Here is a 20512-nt window from a genome sequence, read left to right on the forward strand (position 1 = left end):
CTTCCTCAGAAAAATGTAAGTGGCTCAGGAACTAAGGCAAAAGATTGACAAATGCAACTACATGAAATTAAATAGCTTCTGCACAACAAAAGAAATGGCCTCTGAAGAGAAGAGGTCACCCAGAGAATGGGAGAAAATCTTTGCTAGCTATACATCAGACAAGGGAATGATAACCAAAATATACATGGAGATCAAAAAACTAAACGTCCTCCAAATCAACAGCCCAATAAAGAAATGGGCAACAATTCAGAACAGAATTTTTTCAAAGGAAGAAGTCCAAATGGCTAAAAAACACATGAAAAAATGCCCACCATCGATCTACATAAAGAAAATGCAAATCAAAACCACACTAAGATTCCACCTCACTCCTGTTAGAATAGCTACAACACCAAACAAATGTTGGCAAGGATGCAGGAAAATGGAACCCTCATACACTGCTGCTGGGAATGTAAACTAGTATACCTCAGTGTAAAACAGTATGGAGGCTTTTTAAAAAACTAGAAATAGATCTGCCATATGATCCAGCAATACCACTCCTAGGAATATACTTGAAGGAATGTGATTCAGATTACTACAAAGCCATGTGCACACCAATGCTTATTGCAGCACTGTTCACAATAGCCAAGCTGTGGAAACAGCCAAGATGCTCCACTACTGATAAATGGATTAAGAAAATGTGGTATTTATACACAATGGGATTTTACTCAGTCACAAAGAAGAATGAAATTTTGTCATTCACAGGTAAATGGATGAAATTGGAGAACATCATCTTAAGTGAAGTTCTCAGAAAGCCAAGAGCTACATGTTCTCCCTCATATACAGATTGTAGACCTAAAACAAATGCAGCAATATTATGGGACATGGGTCACACTAAGAGGAGGCTGTGCAAGGGAGGAAGAGGGCAAGGGAAAGAAACTGAAAACATGAATGTAGTTGATGTGCTCACTTTACAAGATTGTATACAAAAATGTTTAACTGGCTGGGGTCATCATGGGAAGGATACTAGGGAGCAGTGAAGAGGACCGGAAGAGATGGACCAATTTGGGTAGTAATACCCAAATACCCATATGTATGGACACCATACAAGGAAACTCCCTGTGTAGCAATCTTTATCTCAGACTAGCAAAAACACCATGTTTCTCATTTTATCTTTTATGTTTTTTCTTCTACAAAATAGGAGAACAGGATGGAGGAACAGGTTCTGCCCAGGGAGGGGAGGTAGTTGGTACCGGTGGAAGGGGGGACATGGAGGGGAAGGAGTAGGAGATGAATATGGTGCAAACAATGTATACGCATGTATGTAAATTCAAAAATGATACCTGTTGAAATTGTTCCAGGAATCAAGGGAGAGCTTTAGGCGAGAGCAGTGGAGTGGGAGAACTCAAAAATGATATATTTGATACATTATAAGAATCTTTGTAAATGCTACAATGTACCCAAACCCAGCACAATAAAAAATAAGTAAAAAAAAAATTTACATTTGAGTATATTCTTAACATATTGAGTCTAGCTATATATTGAAATGTTCTATTTTTGTCACTACTTTCCTAACACATTAGTCATGATAATTTTAAAGACTGTGGGTGGGGGGAGCAGCATCAAGTTCAACTGTAGACATATGTTACTACTTTTCAATTTTATACACTTGGTTGATTTCAGTATCTGATTATTAAATTGAGCCCTAGGATTCATATTTTATTTTTTAATAATATGGCTTATAGGAGTATGCAATGATCCAGCAATACCACTCTTGGTGATATACCCAAAGGAATGCGACTCAGGTTACTCCATAGGCACCTGCACACCCATTTTTATTGCAGCATTTTCCACAATAGCCAAGCTATGGAAACAGCCAAGATGCCCCATTACTGACAAATGGATTAAGAAAATGTGGCATTTATAAACAATGGAATTTTATTCAGCCACAAGGAAGAATGAAATTTTGTCATTCGCAAGTAAATGGATGGAATTGGAGAACATCATCTTAAGCGAAGTTAGCCAGGCTCAGAAGGCCAAAAATCGCATGTTCTCTCATATTTGGATTATAGATCTGAAACAAATGCAGTAATATTATTGGACATGGGTCACACACTAAGGGGAGAACATGCATGGTAGGAATAGGTAAAGGGAAACCTAAATCTTGAATGTGGTTGATGTGCCCACTGTAAAGGAGTGAATATAGTAATCTTAAACTGACAGAGGCCACTGTGGGAAGGGGACTAGGAAGTAGTGAAGGGGTCTGGTAGAGATGAACCAATGTGGGTTGCAATACACAAGTGCATGGAAGCAATGCTAGGAATCTCTCTGCATAGCTATCTTTATCTTACACTACCAAAACTGCTATGGCTTTCTTATTTCTAAGGTGTTATCTTCAACAAAATTGGAGAACAAAAGGGCAGAACAGGTTGTGCCTGAAAGTGGGGGGCAAGATGCCCCCCCACATGTGAGTAACTATAAAAACAACAAAATTAAAAATTCAAAAAAATTAACTCAGAAACAGAAAGTTGTACAAAATATCAGCTTTTGCTGGGAGTGTAAGTCAATGTTAGAATGTTTGCTTCATATGCGTTAGTCCATGAATTTTATCCCCATTACTTTACCAATAAACAAATTAATAAATAAAAAGTGAATAAATGCTTGGCTTACTTATTCCAAGATCTTGGCTCCTTAAGCCCTCATAGGTTTGATATCTTTAAATTCCAATACTTATTGCTCTTTGAAATAAGAAAAAGCAGTAAAGACTAATGGGCTTGCCATTTATCTCGATTCATTGCTCTTTTTCCCAAGATCATAGCCTATTAAGTCCTGGCTGTTTTACCTTCTTCTTACTACCTTCAAATTGCTATTTATTTCTTCTTATTGACTTACATAACCTTTTCTTTGTTCTTGATCAAAGAATGGTCTTATTGAATGTACTCCATTATACTCAGAATTAGAGACTCCTCAGACTTTTATCTCTTCTCATCCACCATTCTGGTAAAGCATTTGTACAAGAATCTAGAAGCTATAGGCATATCTATCTTATATAACCCCTGGTGTAGCTTGAGCAATCTAATTTCTTTGAATTTAAGTATGAGGACTCTGTTTGGAATGTCCAGGTCCCAGTCTTATTACTGTTGCAGGCTCTGTCTGAAGCAGAATGCATTTCTGCAGGAGGCAGAATATTTATTGTCTCCCTTAGAATTTTGTCCCTTTCTTTGCCCATATCTTCAGAAAATAAAAGGACTGTCGTCATGGTTTTTATTATATATGGAAATTTTATGTTGTATCTGTTCACTGTGTCTCCCTAGGTTCGTTGTAAAGCACAGGTTTTCTTCTGAGTTGGCAGTACCTTGTTCCATTGTGGTGGTATGTCTCAGAAAATTAGCTGCTGTTGACAACAACTGAGTCTTTTAAGTACTAGCTATCTTGCACTTGAGCTTCAAAAGCTGAGCAATTATATATGGGTGATAGCAACAATTCATTTAATTTTACTGAACATGACTCTTTTTTTTTAAACCAATAGGATAAGACCTCAAAGATGTAACAAAAATCATCCTGTTTTCTTTACCCTAGACTGATTTGTAACAAGGAAGTGTCTGTCTTTTCTAGAGCTTGGTTTATGTTTAGTAGTTGAGATGTATTAGGTTGTCATCACATTTCTAAAGATATATGTCAAGCAAAATTCCCATCTTCATACCTATTGTTAAGAAGTATCAAATATATAAACTAATATGTTCATGAGGCAAGGACAAATAAAGCACTAATCCAAATGTTCTTTTCTTTAAAACAGCAACATATCCTTTTTCATTTTATAAATCACGTGCTATTGTATAAATATATTTCCAAGCAAAATTTATGCCCTTATTTTAATGCTTTGTAGGAATCTTCTTGACCTAAACAATAAATGACTAGAGATCAGTGTTGACTGTTTCACAGCAACAAATTAAATGTCAGTACACTCTTGAGATTTTTTCTTACTTTAGAAACCTACTTATTAAGGTCAAGGTTAATTAACACTTCAGGTAATAACAGAGACCCCTGGTCACAGTTAAGAGTTATTCCTGTAAATGTCATCAAATTGTTACAGGAAAAAGGAGCTACTTATGATCTCACTAACAACTACTTTTAATATGGAGTTGTTTGAATATAATCACAGTGAATCATGGAATTTTTTCTCATGACTATAAATAACAATTGCCAAATACTAATATAACATTTGATGTTAGGCCAGATAGTTAACTCTTCTCTTCTAGATATACTTATATGTGAAACATTTCCTATAGTGAGACCAGGCTTAATAAAATTTATTTGGAAAAAATATTTCACAAAGAAAACTAGAAAGTGGTATCCTATGGGTAGAATTGATTTGTCAACTAAAACACAATGTCAGGTCAAATACACATTTCCTTCTGAGGTCTATCTTTGGTCCATTCATCCCCAAATTTCTATTCAACTGAAGAACAATGCACTAAAAACAACATGCAATTTCCCATAGGACCACAATGAAGTAAAATCAAGCAACTCCATTTTTTATTACACTTTCTTCTAAATAATGAGTCAAATGGAGTGTTACAAGAAATCCATTGTATGTTTATCTATACTCTGATGAACCACATAAAGGAAAATGTTTTTAACTAATCATGTTCATATGCATTCAAGCACAGCCTATTAGAAGTAATACACTAAGAAATGCCAAATATAAAATATATTATCACAAATTATATTATCACAAATGAAGATTATGGAAGACTAAGATAGATGATCTTAAAGAGTAAAAAGGTCTTTGATATTGAGTAATAAGAGTAACAGGTAATATGTAAGATTTTCTTATCCAAAGTAAGCCTAGAAGGTAAAGATGACAACAAAGACTCATAGTTAACTTTGAATAATTAATGTCATATTGAGAACTGACTGACATTCATAAAATGCTTCTATGAAGCAATTCTTGGATAATAGGAAAGAAAATAGAGCTGGTAAGTAATCTAATGTCCAAATTTTTCTACAAAAATTTTTAGTTATATTTTCCCCAATAAGCCATTTATTTCCTTTAAACAACATAAGTGATTTTTTACCAAAAACAAAGGCCTGAAGATATTTATTTCTTATCACCAATAATTTATTTTTATTCAACAATAATAATGAAGATCCAATGGTCTCTAACAGGACAGAATCTAGCATACTCCTCTTTTTAAACCATTATTTCCTCTGTATTTTAAGGTAATTCTCAACAAATAGATGGTTTTAGTGTATTCCCCAAAGTTTCATGTGTTAGAACTGTAGCCCTAGGTATCATGGTATTGGTGTGAAACATTTAAGAGGTTGGGGCTGGTGGGAATTCTTTAGGTTAACTATGCATACTGCCCTTGGAATAGATTGAAGTGGTTTTCTTAGGCCCCTTAGTAGTGTTCTAAAGAAGGTTCTTATAAAAGCCTGAGACTGGTCCTACCCAGCTCTCTGGCTTCCTGTCTGGCAATGTGACTATTTGGTACCACATGTGCTTCCACCACTGTCATCCACCATGAGGTAACACAGACAAGTGGGACCTCCCAAGAACCTGTGTCATACTGCTTGGACTTTCAGTCTCCCAAACTGAGAGGCTGAAAATATAAATATCTTTCCTTTATAAAGTTAGTCTGTCCTGGGTGTTTTACATAGCAACACAGAATCGACTAATTCAAATATTAATTATAAAACACAGCACTTTTAATAAATCTGCACCATGGAGTGTCTTTTCTTATTATTCAAATCAAACATTTTTATATACAAAGTAGTTGCAGCAATTAGTAATACTCCTAAAACCATTTTAAGCTAAAATTATTCACAGACTATTCTAGTTTATAGCGGAAAATCCTTCCTTAATTTCTCTATAAAATTCTAACATAATTTCTACAACTATATTACAAAAATAAAATTTTGGGTCACTGAAATAAAATTCAAATGACATACAGCAAAGATCAAATGCTATAAACATTAAATACCACATTTCTCTGAATTATAGTGAGAATATTCCATTAAAAGTTTGGCAAAAATATTTATATGGAAACATTTTAGTACAAGAAGAATGTATAATTAGTAGGTTCAGAGACATGATCTCCATTCCAAAAATCAAGAATATGTCCCAAATAGGGTTTTTATCCAATAATGCGACAATACTCTTTTCTGTATTATAGCTAAGGAAAAAAAAAACAATGTCACATGATATGTATAATATGTATATATACACACACATATATATATGTGTGAGTGTATTATATATACACATATAATCTTAGGTTTACAAAAGTGAAACTAAAAAAATCCCAGAGACATTTGGTGTGAAAGAAAGACATGTTACCTTTTATTTCATGTTGACTTGCTTCTCGCCTTCTTTCTAATTCTTTTCTGTCATAGTTCAACCTCTTTAAGCACATAATTCCATACTGTAAACTTGTTCTGTTATTTTTGTAAAAGAAGAAAATGCATTAAATTTACTCAGAAGGTGAAGAATGTCCTTTGAGCAAGCATACTTAAATCTAGGTATTATGCACTACTTCTCAGAAGACCAGGTTAATAAATTACAATTGAATTAAATCCTTTAGTATTGGAATGAAACCAATTTATAATTATTCTAAGCACACAGTGTTTCTAAAAAGTAGAAAAAAACTATTTGAAAAAATAAGAAATACATTGTTTGAAAATATTCAGAGATAGTTATTCATCCATATATCTTTGATTTCCTTTCAGCTATTTCTACATTGTGTGCTAATATCTTACCCATTAAAAAAAGAACTAACGTCCTTTTACAGACAGGAATTTATAGAAAATAGATACTCTCTTCTTAAACTGATGAGAAAAATCACATAATAATATGAGTATGTTAAATAATAACAGTATCAAACACCAAAACTGATAATCCAACACTTGACAGTGAAATTCAAAAAAAGAGCATATATTGAAACTGTGTGTGGAAAGGATATTGTGGAAGAGGACAATGGGAATGATCTATAAAGCATCAGGTAGCAAAAAAGGGGTTACTGAGGAAAGTGGAACATCAGGATCATAGTATTGCATAAGAAAATTTAAAGGTGTGGTGATATTGAAGTACACTGTCCAGAGTTGAAATACAGGCTGTGATGTAAAGAGGAACAGTTACATATGGCGAATAGGGTGTAGTAAGGAAAGTCTTGCATTTTGTGTGTGAAGTTTATTCATGTGAATGGGAATTACTGAACAATTTTCAGAGGAGAAAGGATTGACAATAAAATCATTTTTGTTGTTATTCAGGGAAAAATGATTTCATAGTAAAATGGGGCCCAGGGAAATAAGTAATCCTAGGAGAGAGGAAAACCAATTAAGGGGTCACGGCTGTGAGTATGGAAAGAAAATACAGAGATCAGAGATGTATAGAGAAAGGAATGAGAGAATTGAGTGACATTAGATATATATAGTCCATGGCAGTATGGGATAGGAACAAAAAGCTTCTTTAGGTTTAAGAGTATAGATCATTGACTATCGTTGATTTCTTGTGTTTAGCAACGTACATAAATGTAAATGTGTACACTGGCCAGGCTATACTCAAATGTTGCATACATTTCTAAGCCCTGCATTTAAAAAGTACAATATTGGCTAAAGTGCTTCAGAATCAGAGAAAGAAGGAAAGAAATCTGCACTTAGTAGATATGGTGAGTTATATTCTTCCCAAATTCACACATTGAAACTGGGTTACAAGTTGTAATCCCCAGTAGTTCAGAACATGACTGTATTTACAAACAGGGTCTTAAAAATGTAATGATACTAAAAGAGGCCATTAGGATGGGTCCTCATCTTATATGACTGGTGTCTATATAAGAAGAAGGAATACACAAACAGAGACACTAGGAATGTACATTCACAGAGGAAAGACCATATGAGGACAGAGAGAGGTGCCTGTCAGCAAGCCAAGGAGTAAATCCATAGGAGAAACCATACTTCTCGACACATGGATCTCAACCTCTGGCCCATCCACTACAAGGATAGTGAGATACAGCAAAACACTCATGATACAGCTTCCACTTTTTTTAACCTGCTAGATGGTAAACCACTTGGAAAAAAGAGATAGTATTTTACTTATATGTTTCCTCATAGCGGGGTAGCATAACAAGAATTTTTTTCTGAAAATTAATGTACAAATAAACAAAAAGACTAAAGGACTTATGACAAAATAAAAATCACAAAAATGTCCTTTATATAATTCTTTGTCAAAGTTTTTCTACTATGTCTCTACAATATGTAATTTATAAGAACATGTAGTTGTAGTATTGAAACTATAAAGATTTGATTATTATTTTCTAATATAAACAAATAAACTATAAAAATTACAAACATGGAAATTCCTAAGCACTAACTAGGAAAAGGCAAACATTCTCCACGAGAATAATTTTTCTTGTGCATATCTGCATAAACTTTGGACACATAATATAAATATTAGGTAGTCCCTGCCACTTGCTGCTTGAAAATGTTGTTCCAAGTAGATACATGCAGATGTTTTGAATAGCACATATTTTCTACCCCTCTTAACTATTTATTTTGAATCAGGGAAATACACATTATTTATTGTTTCCTTTTATTCTTTAGGAAAAACCTACCGATGGAAACTATCCACCATTTTTAAATGGACACGAAGATCTTTTTTTGTTAGGTGATCTAACATTCTTGCATCCACCAAACATTCCATAAAGTAACTTCTGTATTGAGGTAACCCAAGGCTGGGAAGCCATTCATTTCCAATCCATTCATGGTTCATGTCTCCATACGCCAGAGTCTGTAGAAAAACCGGACACTAGAATTGTTTTATAGCAGTCAAGTTTCTCAACCAATAAAATGAGATGGTAATTGAAGGATGTGACTGACCCATTATTGTAACTGATATTTAATCGCTGTTATATATGTGATAAAAATTTATCCTGTATTTTATTTTTTTTGGTATAAAATGGAACTCTGTATAGATGGCCCAAGTATTTGCCTATGAAAATAATCAGATGTTAATTTTGAATTCTGAAAAGTAATAGCATTTTTTCCAAACATGCATTTTGTTAGGAAAAAATTGTAAATAGAGGTATACTATGAGTTTTGAGCTTTAAGAGTACTTATTTTATTTATATCTGCCAGCCACTACTTTACCACTTCCCTCTTTCAAAGCTACTATTGCCATTGCTACAGTGTAATAGCAAATCTTGTGAAATAGGAACCTCAGAAAACAAACAAAGAAGAGCAATGAGGTTGGAAAGACAGGATTTTGAAGCTTTAATTCAATATTATTGTTCCCCAGCAGAGCATGAAGCCACCGTTCCATAAAGAATGTTGGAAACAATCAAAGGCTTTTCTAGAAATCAGTCAACACAGATTCTACTTAAAGAAGCGGGGCATGATCAAAAGTAAGACATAATCAAATTCTTTAACATAAAAATATGAACTGCTATTTCAAAATGTTGCTCATAACAGATAAATTGAAAAACAAATCAGCCATTACACCAAACCCATTTTTTAAAAAGGACTATTATTTTCTATTTATTTTTTATCATAGTGTAAATTCATGGCTTAATTATAACATGTATGTCTAGTGAAAAATCTATCTAGGTGCTTCCCCTTTTTCAAGAATGATGAAATTCTTATCAAGATCAAAATTTATTCTAGTATAACTATTACAAGTTTTTATACTCAAATGTTTGTGTCACATTGATTTATTCTTTCAGCTATTAAAGAAAATGTACAGCTTCCTTGCAAACATATGTGCTTATTCACACCATAGATGCCTGTCATGACCATCTTAGTAAAAGGAAGGGACTTGCCTCTGACTTGTACTTATAGTGCACTGACACCTGCCCTTCAGCCCCAAACCTCACTTTGCATGTTACCTTATAGCATATGGGACTCTGCATAATCTTTTGTAATTTTCCCTCTTACATTCAACTTGAATGATTCTTTTTTGGGGAGGGGTGCGGTACTGGGGTTTGAACTCAGGGCCTCATGCTTGCTAGATGGGCACTCTACCACTTGAGCCACTCTGCCTGCCCTTTGAATGATTCTTTATTAAGTATATTAAAGGGTGATTTCAGAGATATTTAAGTTGCAGATCATTCTTTATGGAAGAGAGAAAATTACCCTATTACATAGACCAGCTATGAAATGAAAACACTGTATTTGTCAAATAGTGTTTACAAAGATATCTATAATATTAAACATAATATCAACATAAGTGATATTCAATTATATTGTTATTTAATTATTGAAAAAAGTGTTGATTCTAAGTATTATAACTTAAAATGGTTTTCTAAATTATATCCTTATAGCCTACTAAATGAAGTTATCTTAAAGCATGTGAATTTCCTACCTGGGCCCAGCTTCCTTCCTCTGATTCTTTCTGTGTTAGCAGCAGGAAATGATTAATAAAGCAGGTAAGCATAAATTAATTTCAAGTGAATACATTAAAAAATTTTCTAGCAGAAGTACAATTCTTATACAAAATGTTAATTATCATGATCAAGTCAGATAGATACACAGACTTTTATTCTACTTCAAAATACTCAACTTCCCAAATTAAGAGCAACTACAGACAATAACAGTTTTAAATTAATTCTAATTTAAATATATATACATTGATGAATAGGATTTTCATGATTTTGTGAACATTTGATCTGGTCGTTACAATCTTATTTTAATTCTTAAAAGTATATCATTTTCCAAACTTAATGTGTTATAATAAAAACTTCTGATTGTATGTGTAGAAATATGCATACATGCATATATATGATAGAAACTAATGAAGCAAAAATGGTAACTGTGACTTTCTAGTAAAGCTTTGTGGTAATCAAATATAGTTCAATGTATAAAAACAAACAAAAAAGCAAGTACAACAAAACCAAACAAAATAAAATTCATATATGACATTTGCATTTTTATACTTTAAAAACTTCTAGACAACCAGTTTTTCCAGTAGGGATAAAACAGAACGAACTTGAAATTGAAAAAAAAAAGTTGCTGAAGATAAAATATATATGCCCAACTTTGTTACTTTACATGAATAATACCACTATGTATAGCATTATATTTTTAAAAGCTGCCAATTACACAGTCCCAGAGAAGTTATTTAAAACTGTGCCTTCATATGACAAATTAACATACCAGGTTTTTTTTGATCAAGTTCTGTGTCTGAGATTGTAAAGTACATGAAACTACATAATTATATTAAAAATGAGGATTCAATCTTAACTTTTCTATAAGTTTAACTTGGCTTAATAACATGTTTTACCTATGAATGTGCCTAATAATAAGTAATATTCATTAGCAAAAATTTCCAATGTTGCAAAATTAAAGATTTCACTAACTTCTTTATTATTGTTGTAAACTACAAACTTGCGATATTTACCTGATTATGGCAACCTAACATTGTTTTATTTAAAAAAGGCAAAAAAAGTCTAATAAAATAAAACTGTAACAAAAACATGTTAACTATCTTTGTATGTAAATAAGCACACCCCATTTCTCTGGTCTATAATAAACAAATCAGATTTTCTCATTCAAACAGCAGCAAAATAATTTTGTTCAGACTCAACAAAGCTATAAAGACTAACCGTTTTTGCTGGAGCTGCAAGATTTTCCATTTCTTCATGGGTCACCCAAACGTTGCCTGAAGGCTAGTGTGGAGCCCAGGGTTAGCAGTGGAATCCAGGGAGGTAAGCAGGATAAAGAGAAAGGCAGCACCTCTGTAAATCAGCAGCATTGCATCTCTCCCATTGCCCTGGCTTTACACACGCATGACACAGCATAGGTAGAAAGTTCAGCTCCTTTCCCTCCTACTCAAAGGATTCATGGACAGAGGCAAGCTGTGTTGCTCATAGGGTGTAGATTTAGAGTGATATTGCCATGTTATTAACCAGAAAAAGGACACGATCAAACTTTGCTTTTCAAAAGTATGTGGCTATCAGATGTACTTTTGTAATAATGATGACTAATTATAAAAGAATGTAACTTTGTTTTTCCTTTATGAAATGATCACACATGTACTTTGGTGGAAAGAGAAAATCAAGTGTCTATACAAAGCTGTAAGCACAATCATAACCTGTTTGAAAACCAGCATCAGTTTTTTTCAAATGATTTCTTCCTTTCTTGATTAAGTTAATACATTGTTTCCTGTGTTTTTAATTTATATATTCCCTATTCTTCTACAGTAACCTTTATCATTATGGGTTCTTGGTTTTTGTTCTTTTTTTCCTAGTACTGGAGATCAAACCCAGGGTCTTGTACATACCTGGCAAAAACTACCAGCAAGCTTTTCCTCCAGCCGCTAATACACCTTAGACAAGAAAATGGTGCAAAAGTCTGCACTCCAGTGTACCTTATTCTAGTATGAAGCCCTACTTGCTTTCCAAATAAAACAGCCCTTGATATTAGTTCTATATGCTGAAAAATCTGCAATTTCTAATACAAAATCCACTTAGCAACATAAACACAGCATATTGTTTAAATACTGTCCACTAGAAGGAACCACTTCCCTTCAAATTTTACAATTTCACTGGTAAAATTTTTAAGTCTATTTAATTAGCATATGTTAATTGTATAATGGGTTTCACTGTGATATTTTCATTCATGCATACAATGTACTTTGATCAAATTCACCCACTATTATTGTCCCTTCTTCCTTTTTTACAGTTTTTACTGGATTTCATTATGCTATTTTCATACATATATATAATGTATTTTGATCATATTCATATCCCCTCATCATTATCTCCCTTTCACTGGGAAATCTTAATGAACACAGCAAAGTTTTCCAGATGCAGAAATGAAATTTATATCCTGTATATTATTCGTTTCTTGTTTTGGAAAGATTTTAGTTTTGAAGTTCTGGAAGCAGCTAAGTTATGATGCTCAAATTAGCAATCTAGTTCACTCTAGCATTTTCCACCATTTAGATAATACCATGTTTGACTTTCTTCATATTATAAACAAGATTTTATATTATTTAAAACATAAATACATATAAACTAAATTGTTCACAATAATTTTTGTAGTGAAATTGTTAGCAAAGTTTATTAAGACAGAATCCACATTCAATAGACTGAAAGCAGGTCATCTCAGAAAGTCAGGTCAGGAATGATGGACACTATAATTTGATATAAGAGAAATCTTTTATAAGTGATATAAAGATGTGTATCATGTTTATTATTTACCTATGTATATCATGTATATATGACACACACATATATATAGATATGTATAAACACATACATTTAACAAAGGGAGCTGGACAGTAAAGATTCATAATTGTAAGTAAATTATAAAAATTCTCATTCTCTTGATGTTTTAGAATACAATTTTTTCCTTATAAGATTAATCTTTCCACACTTATAAAATATATATTGGAATAAAGAGTCTATCATGTCACTAGTAGAAACCCCTTTTATCTACACTCAGATTTTGCTCACTATAAACAGTTGTACAGGATAGAGGAGACATCAAATCATTTGAAATTGTTTTTATTGTCCTGGGAGGGATGTATCATATTAAAAACTGCCTTGCACTCTTATGTCCCATTCCCTTTACACCCACTGATCATGATGTTTTGCTAGAGTAAATATATTTTTATTCAAAGTCAGTTTCATTGATGACTATTTAGAAAAAAATGCATATAAGCCAGTGTTATTTGATACTGATTTCTGAGCAAATCGTCCTCTTCTACTTTGATTCTGAATCAAATTAATGAAGATCTCACTTCTTCTATTAGAAATATGACCAAATATTATCTCATATCAAAGTAGAAACTTGTGTTAATCTCTTTCACATGTTTTCTACCAGTATTCTTAGATTATTAAGATACTGGAGGTTATGGTTTTATCTGTATCTTTACTTGAAAAATGCACATATATCTAGATCAGTGTGCCAAATATAGGTGATGAATTTTCAGAAGTTGCAAGCTAGTTGTTGACCTTTGATGATCAGTTTTACTTATAAGGATTGTTTCCTGCCCCATAATCTTGTAAAGTAACCAACAAAATAGTTTCAATACAACCTGATGAAGTAGACATTAGTTGAGGTTTTAACAAGCTTATTTTATAAGAAAGCCCACATGTGGTAAGTGAATTGTTCACTTGGATTGCTTTCTTTCTACCTCCAGTTTGGAAGATGGGAGTTTTATCTAGGTATGTCATGAAGGAGTGATTTAAAGCATGAGAATTTCAGAGACTACTGTCCTTAGCAGAAGAGCTAGAGTGGGAGATTTAACCAAAGGACATAAGGACATAGTGCCTTGGGACCAAAGATAAAGAAAATACACAAACTGTGCTGAAAAAATATAAAGGGCAGCCATCATAGAATTTGGATATAGTCCTCTTGTTATGTTATACTACAACCTCCCAATGTCTCAGCCACAGAAAGCAATCAATAGTCATCCTCTGTGGCTAACATCATCAGCATCTAACAGATCATTTATAAAATTTCAGCCACAATTACCAAATTATAATGAGGCTTGAGTTATAACAATGACACTTTTCAATAACAACCCTAGTAAATTTTCCTAAACAGAGGACTAGGTCTAGGAAGAAAGGAAAGTGAAATTTCAGAAAATTAAATTTAAGGAAGCATTCACTTGCAGGAGTGTGCAAGTGCAAGGCTGTCACCTGACATTTTGTGCCTCCTTAAATTTTGTGCTTAATGTGTCTTATTTGCCTCTGCTTAGACCACTCTTAGTATTATCAAATGGGAACAGAGAGGTACATGCCTAAAGAATGTTAAGAATTCAAGTCGTTGTCTGTTTAAGTCATTCCAGAAAGAGATATGACAGAAAAATAAATAGTAAATGAGCTTAAGAAATAACCCATGAAAATTAAACGGGAAAATAATTAGTTCTCTTGCTGTCAGCGGTACAGGCTAATTAAATCAGCCAGACCTCAGAATAATTCTAGATATCACCTCATCTAGTAAGATTATCTGGGTCATTTCAAAGTACTTTTTAGTTTACAATTAAATTACAAAGTAAAGTAAGTTGAAATGCACTTTTTGTATTTAAATGGCTTAGATTCACGTCTCCCCATCTGATTTTTGCTTTTCATTGGAAGATAAATCACTCTACTAATAATTTTGAGATTCATAATTAGATCTTATTTTACTTTCACTGCACTTATTTTTTTTTTAATTACGGAAATTTAAATAAATACATAAAACAAAAAATAAAAGAAATTTTGCTTAGTGTGTGAACACTTGTTGAGTTTTTTTTTTTAAATAGACAAAAGTAAATTTTAAAACCCAGTATCTATGAGACATAACTTTGTCAGAGTCGTGGAGAAGTTATAAATGTCAGGAAGAATTCTGCATTCAAATGGCTTTTTGAATTATCTTAAAGTTAACACTTAAAAAACTAAAAACCAACTAGAAAAAAAACAAAGATGTTTAGTTGATGAGACTACTAAAGAAAGACAGTGTGGAACTTCGGGATTAGAAATGTACTTGATGGAAAGTCCTAGATGCTTATGCTGGAGTGTTCACAATTTACTTAAGATAAAGTACTTAAAGAATATGCATATTCTTTTTGACATCTCCTTTGAACTAAATTTTAATTAGCTGATGTCTCTGTCCTTATCCAGTTAAGGAAGAGGTCTTCTGCAGTTATAGTAGCTTTACAAAAACAAGTGGTACTGGGGTTTTGAACTCAGGTGCTAATACTTGCATTCTACCAAGGGTGTTATGTTGACATCCCCAGTCTTCATATAGGGTCTAGCTCTTTTGCCCAGTCTTGCCTTGGACCTCAGTCCCCCTACCTCTGCTTCACACATAGATGGGATGACAGGCATGCCCTCATCTAATCTAGAAATAATGAATTTCACCTTTAGATTTTCCATCTGGGGTTTAATCTATTTCCAGACAGCAAAGGAGGCAGAAGGTTCTAGTCATTAGAAACAAAACAAGACTAAACACTCCTAACTGTGCTGTCTTTCTCTCTTGAGGACTTGCAAATGAACAAAATACACTTGGGTAAGGACCCTAGTCTGAAACCTGAATATACAGAAAAATCCCTTTTATTATCCAAACCAATAGCCATGTTCTGAGATATAATAACTTTTCTTTAAAACTCTGTTTTTGTAACAACAGGTGTTGGCTAGGATGTGGGGAAAAAGGAACCCTCTTACACTGTTGGTGGGAATGTAAACCAGTACAACCACTCTGGAAAAAAATTTGGAGGCTACTTAAAAAGCTAAACATTGATCTACCATATAATCCAGAAATACCACTCTTGGGTATATACCCAAAAGAATGTGACACAGGTTACTCCAGAGGCACCTGCACACCCATGTTTATTGCAGCACTATTCACAATAACGAAGTTATGGAAACAGCCAAGATGCCCCACTACTGACGAATGGATTAAGAAAATGTGGTATCTATACACAATGGAATTTTATGCAGCCATGAAGAAGAATGAAATGTTATCATTCACAGGTAAATGGATGGAACTGTAGAACATTATTCTGAGTGAGGTTAGCCTGGCCCAAAAGACCAAAAATCATATGTTCTCCCTCATATGCAGACATTAGATCAAGGGCAAACACAAGGGAATTGGACTTTGATCACATGATAAAAGCGAGAGCACACAAGGGAGGTATGAATATAGGTAAGACACCTAAAAAACTAGATAGCATTTTTTGCCCTCAACACAGAGAAACTAAAGCAGATACTTTAAAGCAACTGAGGCCAATAGGAGAAGGAGACCAGGAACTAGAGAAAAGGTTAGATCAAGAAGAATTAACCTAGAAGGTAACACACATGCACAGGAAATCAATGTGAGTCAACTCCCTGTATAGCTATCCTTATCTCAACCAGCAAAAACCCTTGTTCCTTCCTATTATTGCTTATACTCTCTCTTCAACAAAATTAAAGATAAGGGCAAAATAGTTTCTGCCGGGTATCGAGGGAGTGGAGGGGAAAGGGAGGGGGCAGGGGGATTATGGAGGGGGGAGGGTAAAGGGGGAGAAATGATTCAAACATTGTATGTACATATGAATAAAACAAACAAACAAACTCTGCTTTTGTATTTTCTAAGTATAAGTCCTAATATATAATTTTAGATGATATTACTATGGAGATGACCACAGATTGTGCAATACAGCAATGTGTACCTAATTTATACATAATAAAAATTGTTAAAGAAGCAAAATTTATAATAGTGATTTGATAATATGAATTATAGCACTCCCATAAAGAAGATATGAAGAAAGTAAATATGATATTGTCATTTAGTATTTACTGAAATGAAGAATATATTCATGTTATATATAAGTTTTGAAAGAAAAGTGCAAAATGATATATTATGTGAAATAAAACTTTATTAAATGATTACAAAACTATAAAAGTCTATCACCAGGCTAAGAGTGAAAAAACTTGATGTAGGTTATCTCTATAATCATATTTTATTAATTTTAAATTTTTGGTTTTTTACTTTTCCATATATTCCAAGTATTAAGCAAGATTATTTACTAATTTTGAAAACAAATATAAAGCTTGAATGCTGTAAGCAAGTAATTCCTTTCTGATGCTTTTACTCAACCAGAAGTGATTTTTTTCTTCTCCTTTGAGTTCCAAGAACTTCCCAGCACTTTGCTTATATTTCACATTTCAAAGCTAAACCTGCTGATCAACACACCTTCCTCAGTATAGTTTCTCTGTCTGAACTGAGGCCATACATGTTCATATCCTTAATAATGGTGGATGAAGTTACTTGTATAACGATCACTTTTAAGATGAATATTTGCAGAGTAACTACAATTCCCCTTCAATGAGTGAAAGCCTGGGGTTAACCTTCATGCTATTCTTGTTTTGTCTAGTGGGGGATACATTTAGAGAAGAATTTTTAGCATGTTTTTTTATAAGTACGCAGAATGGAAACTCAAGCAAGGAACCAATCCCAACTTTGGGTGTTAGGAAAAGGTTTTCAGAGGCATTACATACATGGCTCATAAAGGACAGATGAATTGGGGAGTTTGTGACCTTGGAGTGGGGAGAATGTTCCAGGCAGAACAACTGCAGAAAGAGCAATTGCAAAATTTCATAATCAGCATAGAAACTTAAGAAACTGAAAGCAGCTTTGCATTGTTGGCATCCTGATCTGAAGGAAAAAAGTCTTAAGTGGACTGCAGCTAGATAATTAAGAGTTTCAAAACTCCATTTCTGCCTGTTTCTTAAACAACTGAGTGGAGTCTCATCTTTGGTATTCTGTAATTTGAATTGCTTCAGTTTTGTTAAAGATTTTTTAGAAAAGTTATGTTTTATTTTTCTATTTTCCATTAAGAAATGAACTTTGCTTATGTTACTAAATAAAAATACTGACGTACATCTTAATTTTTATCTGGACATTGGGACTTCCCATGCTTTTATTTTTGCAGAATTTGAAATTTTTGTTATGTTTTATTGCATTTGCTCTTGAAAGGAGAGCAACTGATACAAATCAGTTGTGATGCCTCTTTCTTGGCTGGAAAACTCAGCAGATCAGAGTCTAGTTTATGGTAACTATTTTCATGACCTTCTCAGTTCAAGTGTAATATATTTGATACATTGTAAGATTTTTTGTATATGCCACAGTGTACCCTCACCCAGCACAATAAAAATGAAAAATAAATAAATAAATTTTAAAAAGAAAGAAGAGAGACTTCCATGGTTGCGCAGGGCTGCCACCCTGAGGGGGAAGTGTGAGCACTGAAGACAAAACCTAAGGACCAGAAATTGAAGAAGGACATCCAGTCTACTGAATAGAGCTCATAAGAAACCCACTCCTCTCCTTAGCAAGGACAAAATTTTGACTAAATTTTTTTGTTCTTTTTGTTTAATTTTCAATTTATCTGACTTTTATTATAATTTTTCCTCCTTACTTTTTCAATACTTCCTCTACACATACTTTTTGTTCCTTTTCTTTTTCTTCTCCTCCCTTTCTCCTAACTTTCCCTCTCTTCCTTACAAACCAATCAACTAGTGGTTTATTCTACCACCTTCTTGTATTACTCCCATCCTTTCTATCCTTCGGCAGTCCCTGACAATAGCATCCCCTTCAGTTTTAATTTTAAATGTATCCGGAATTATCTTTTATCTTTCATGATACTCTAGCTATAGTACTTCTTTACTACATTTGCTTAAAATAATATCATAAGTAGGAGTTTTAAGTTATATACATATACATATTTAAGTTAATAACATTTCTTATATATTATTTAGGAAGAACTTAACATGGGATTATGCATGGAAGACATAAGTTTTTCAAATTCAATGTATTTTTGACATTAGAATTTTGTGCATTTTGAGGAAAATAAGTGCAAATATAATAGAAATGAGGCAAATTCTTTGATATTGCTTAAGGGCATATGTGAAAGTTTATACTTCAGATAGTTTTATACCTGAAAACTACAATAAAGTAGTAAAACTTCCTTTTTCCACAGTCAGATTTATCTTATTCTCCTATATTTTATGATGTTGGATAAGACATGGGACTCAAAAATCTAGTTGACATTAAATAACATATCCTATGACAGCAAAACATGTAATTCAGAAGTGAAATATAGAAAGAATGAATTATTATTTGAGAGTTTTTCTTGGTGTTGAATTTGCCATCCTGCATGCCTTTTGCACAACATTTTCTTTCCAACTATTAGATTGGGGATAAAATTATAAAAGGACTATGGATTTTAGATGGAATAAGGAATTCCACTTGCTATTTGTAGAAAATCAAACTTTGTATAATTTTGCAATTATGAAATTTGCCCAAGGAATATTGAGTTAAGCACTACATTTCCAGAGAACAATAATACTTGCTGCTCATCTTTTGAGAAGACACTTGATTACATTAAAAAAAAGAAAGAAAGAAAATTCTCTAAAACTAAGCTCAAGATCTCTTGGCTTGGGGGGAAAATCTAAACTGTAGTCTAATGCTAGCTCCGAAGCCTATAATGGGTGCAGCCTTCAAGTCTGATATGAATCATAATTGCTCAATTGAAAACTTATTAAAAGTAGCAGAAAAGTTAATAAAGAGTAAGCTAAATCTCTTTAGAATAATTCATTCTGACATTGAAATGTGTGCTGTCACATTTTGCTCTATGGTGTTAGACATTCTACTCTTTGCCCAGAATTGGGGAAAGAGAAGACACAAATTAACTTACAGTTCGTGATGTTGGAGGAGCTGAAGGACTTGTTAGAGAAACCATCTCCTGGATAGCTAACCGGAGCTTTAAGCGATGCAGAGGATTACTGATTCCAATTTCCCTTTGGATTTCCGTGTCGGATAAAGCTGACATGATGGCACCACTTTTCACATTGGCTCGGCAAGCGGCCACATACCAAGCAGGCATTCCCAACCAGAGCTGTTGGGAAGGAAAAAATACAAATGCAGATTATAATACTAGTAGTTAACATTTTAGTGTCTTTTATATCAAAAAAATACTCTAAGTACCTTGTCTTTATGAACTAATTTATTGCTCACAACGTCATGAAATAAGTGCTATTATTATTTTCCTCAGAAGAGACAGATGCCAGCAGAGAGT

The 20512-nt window shown here is 33.3% G+C and overlaps 1 protein-coding gene across 23 annotated transcripts in view; it reads right to left on the minus strand.

The window, feature by feature from the left end:
* Positions 1-20512, minus strand: part of Ppfia2 (PTPRF interacting protein alpha 2) — a 454825-nt gene that overhangs the window by 13936 nt on the left and 420377 nt on the right. For 12 of the 23 annotated variants that reach the window (XM_074084029.1, XM_074084050.1, XM_074084034.1 and 9 more), the window contains 5 exons: positions 20132-20332; positions 11571-11633; positions 10331-10360; positions 8586-8779; positions 6317-6414 (listed from right to left, as the gene is read on the minus strand). In XM_074084029.1, coding sequence (XP_073940130.1) covers positions 6317-6414; positions 8586-8779; positions 10331-10360; positions 11571-11633; positions 20132-20332 — 586 coding nt within the window. The remainder of the gene's footprint in view (positions 1-6316; positions 6415-8585; positions 8780-10330; positions 10361-11570; positions 11634-20131; positions 20333-20512) is intronic. The other 11 variants (XM_074084032.1, XM_074084051.1, XM_074084030.1 and 8 more) reach the window with 2 other exon arrangements.

This window comes from Castor canadensis, chromosome 8, assembly GCF_047511655.1.
Source record: "Castor canadensis chromosome 8, mCasCan1.hap1v2, whole genome shotgun sequence".
NCBI classification, from domain to species: domain Eukaryota; kingdom Metazoa; phylum Chordata; class Mammalia; order Rodentia; family Castoridae; genus Castor; species Castor canadensis.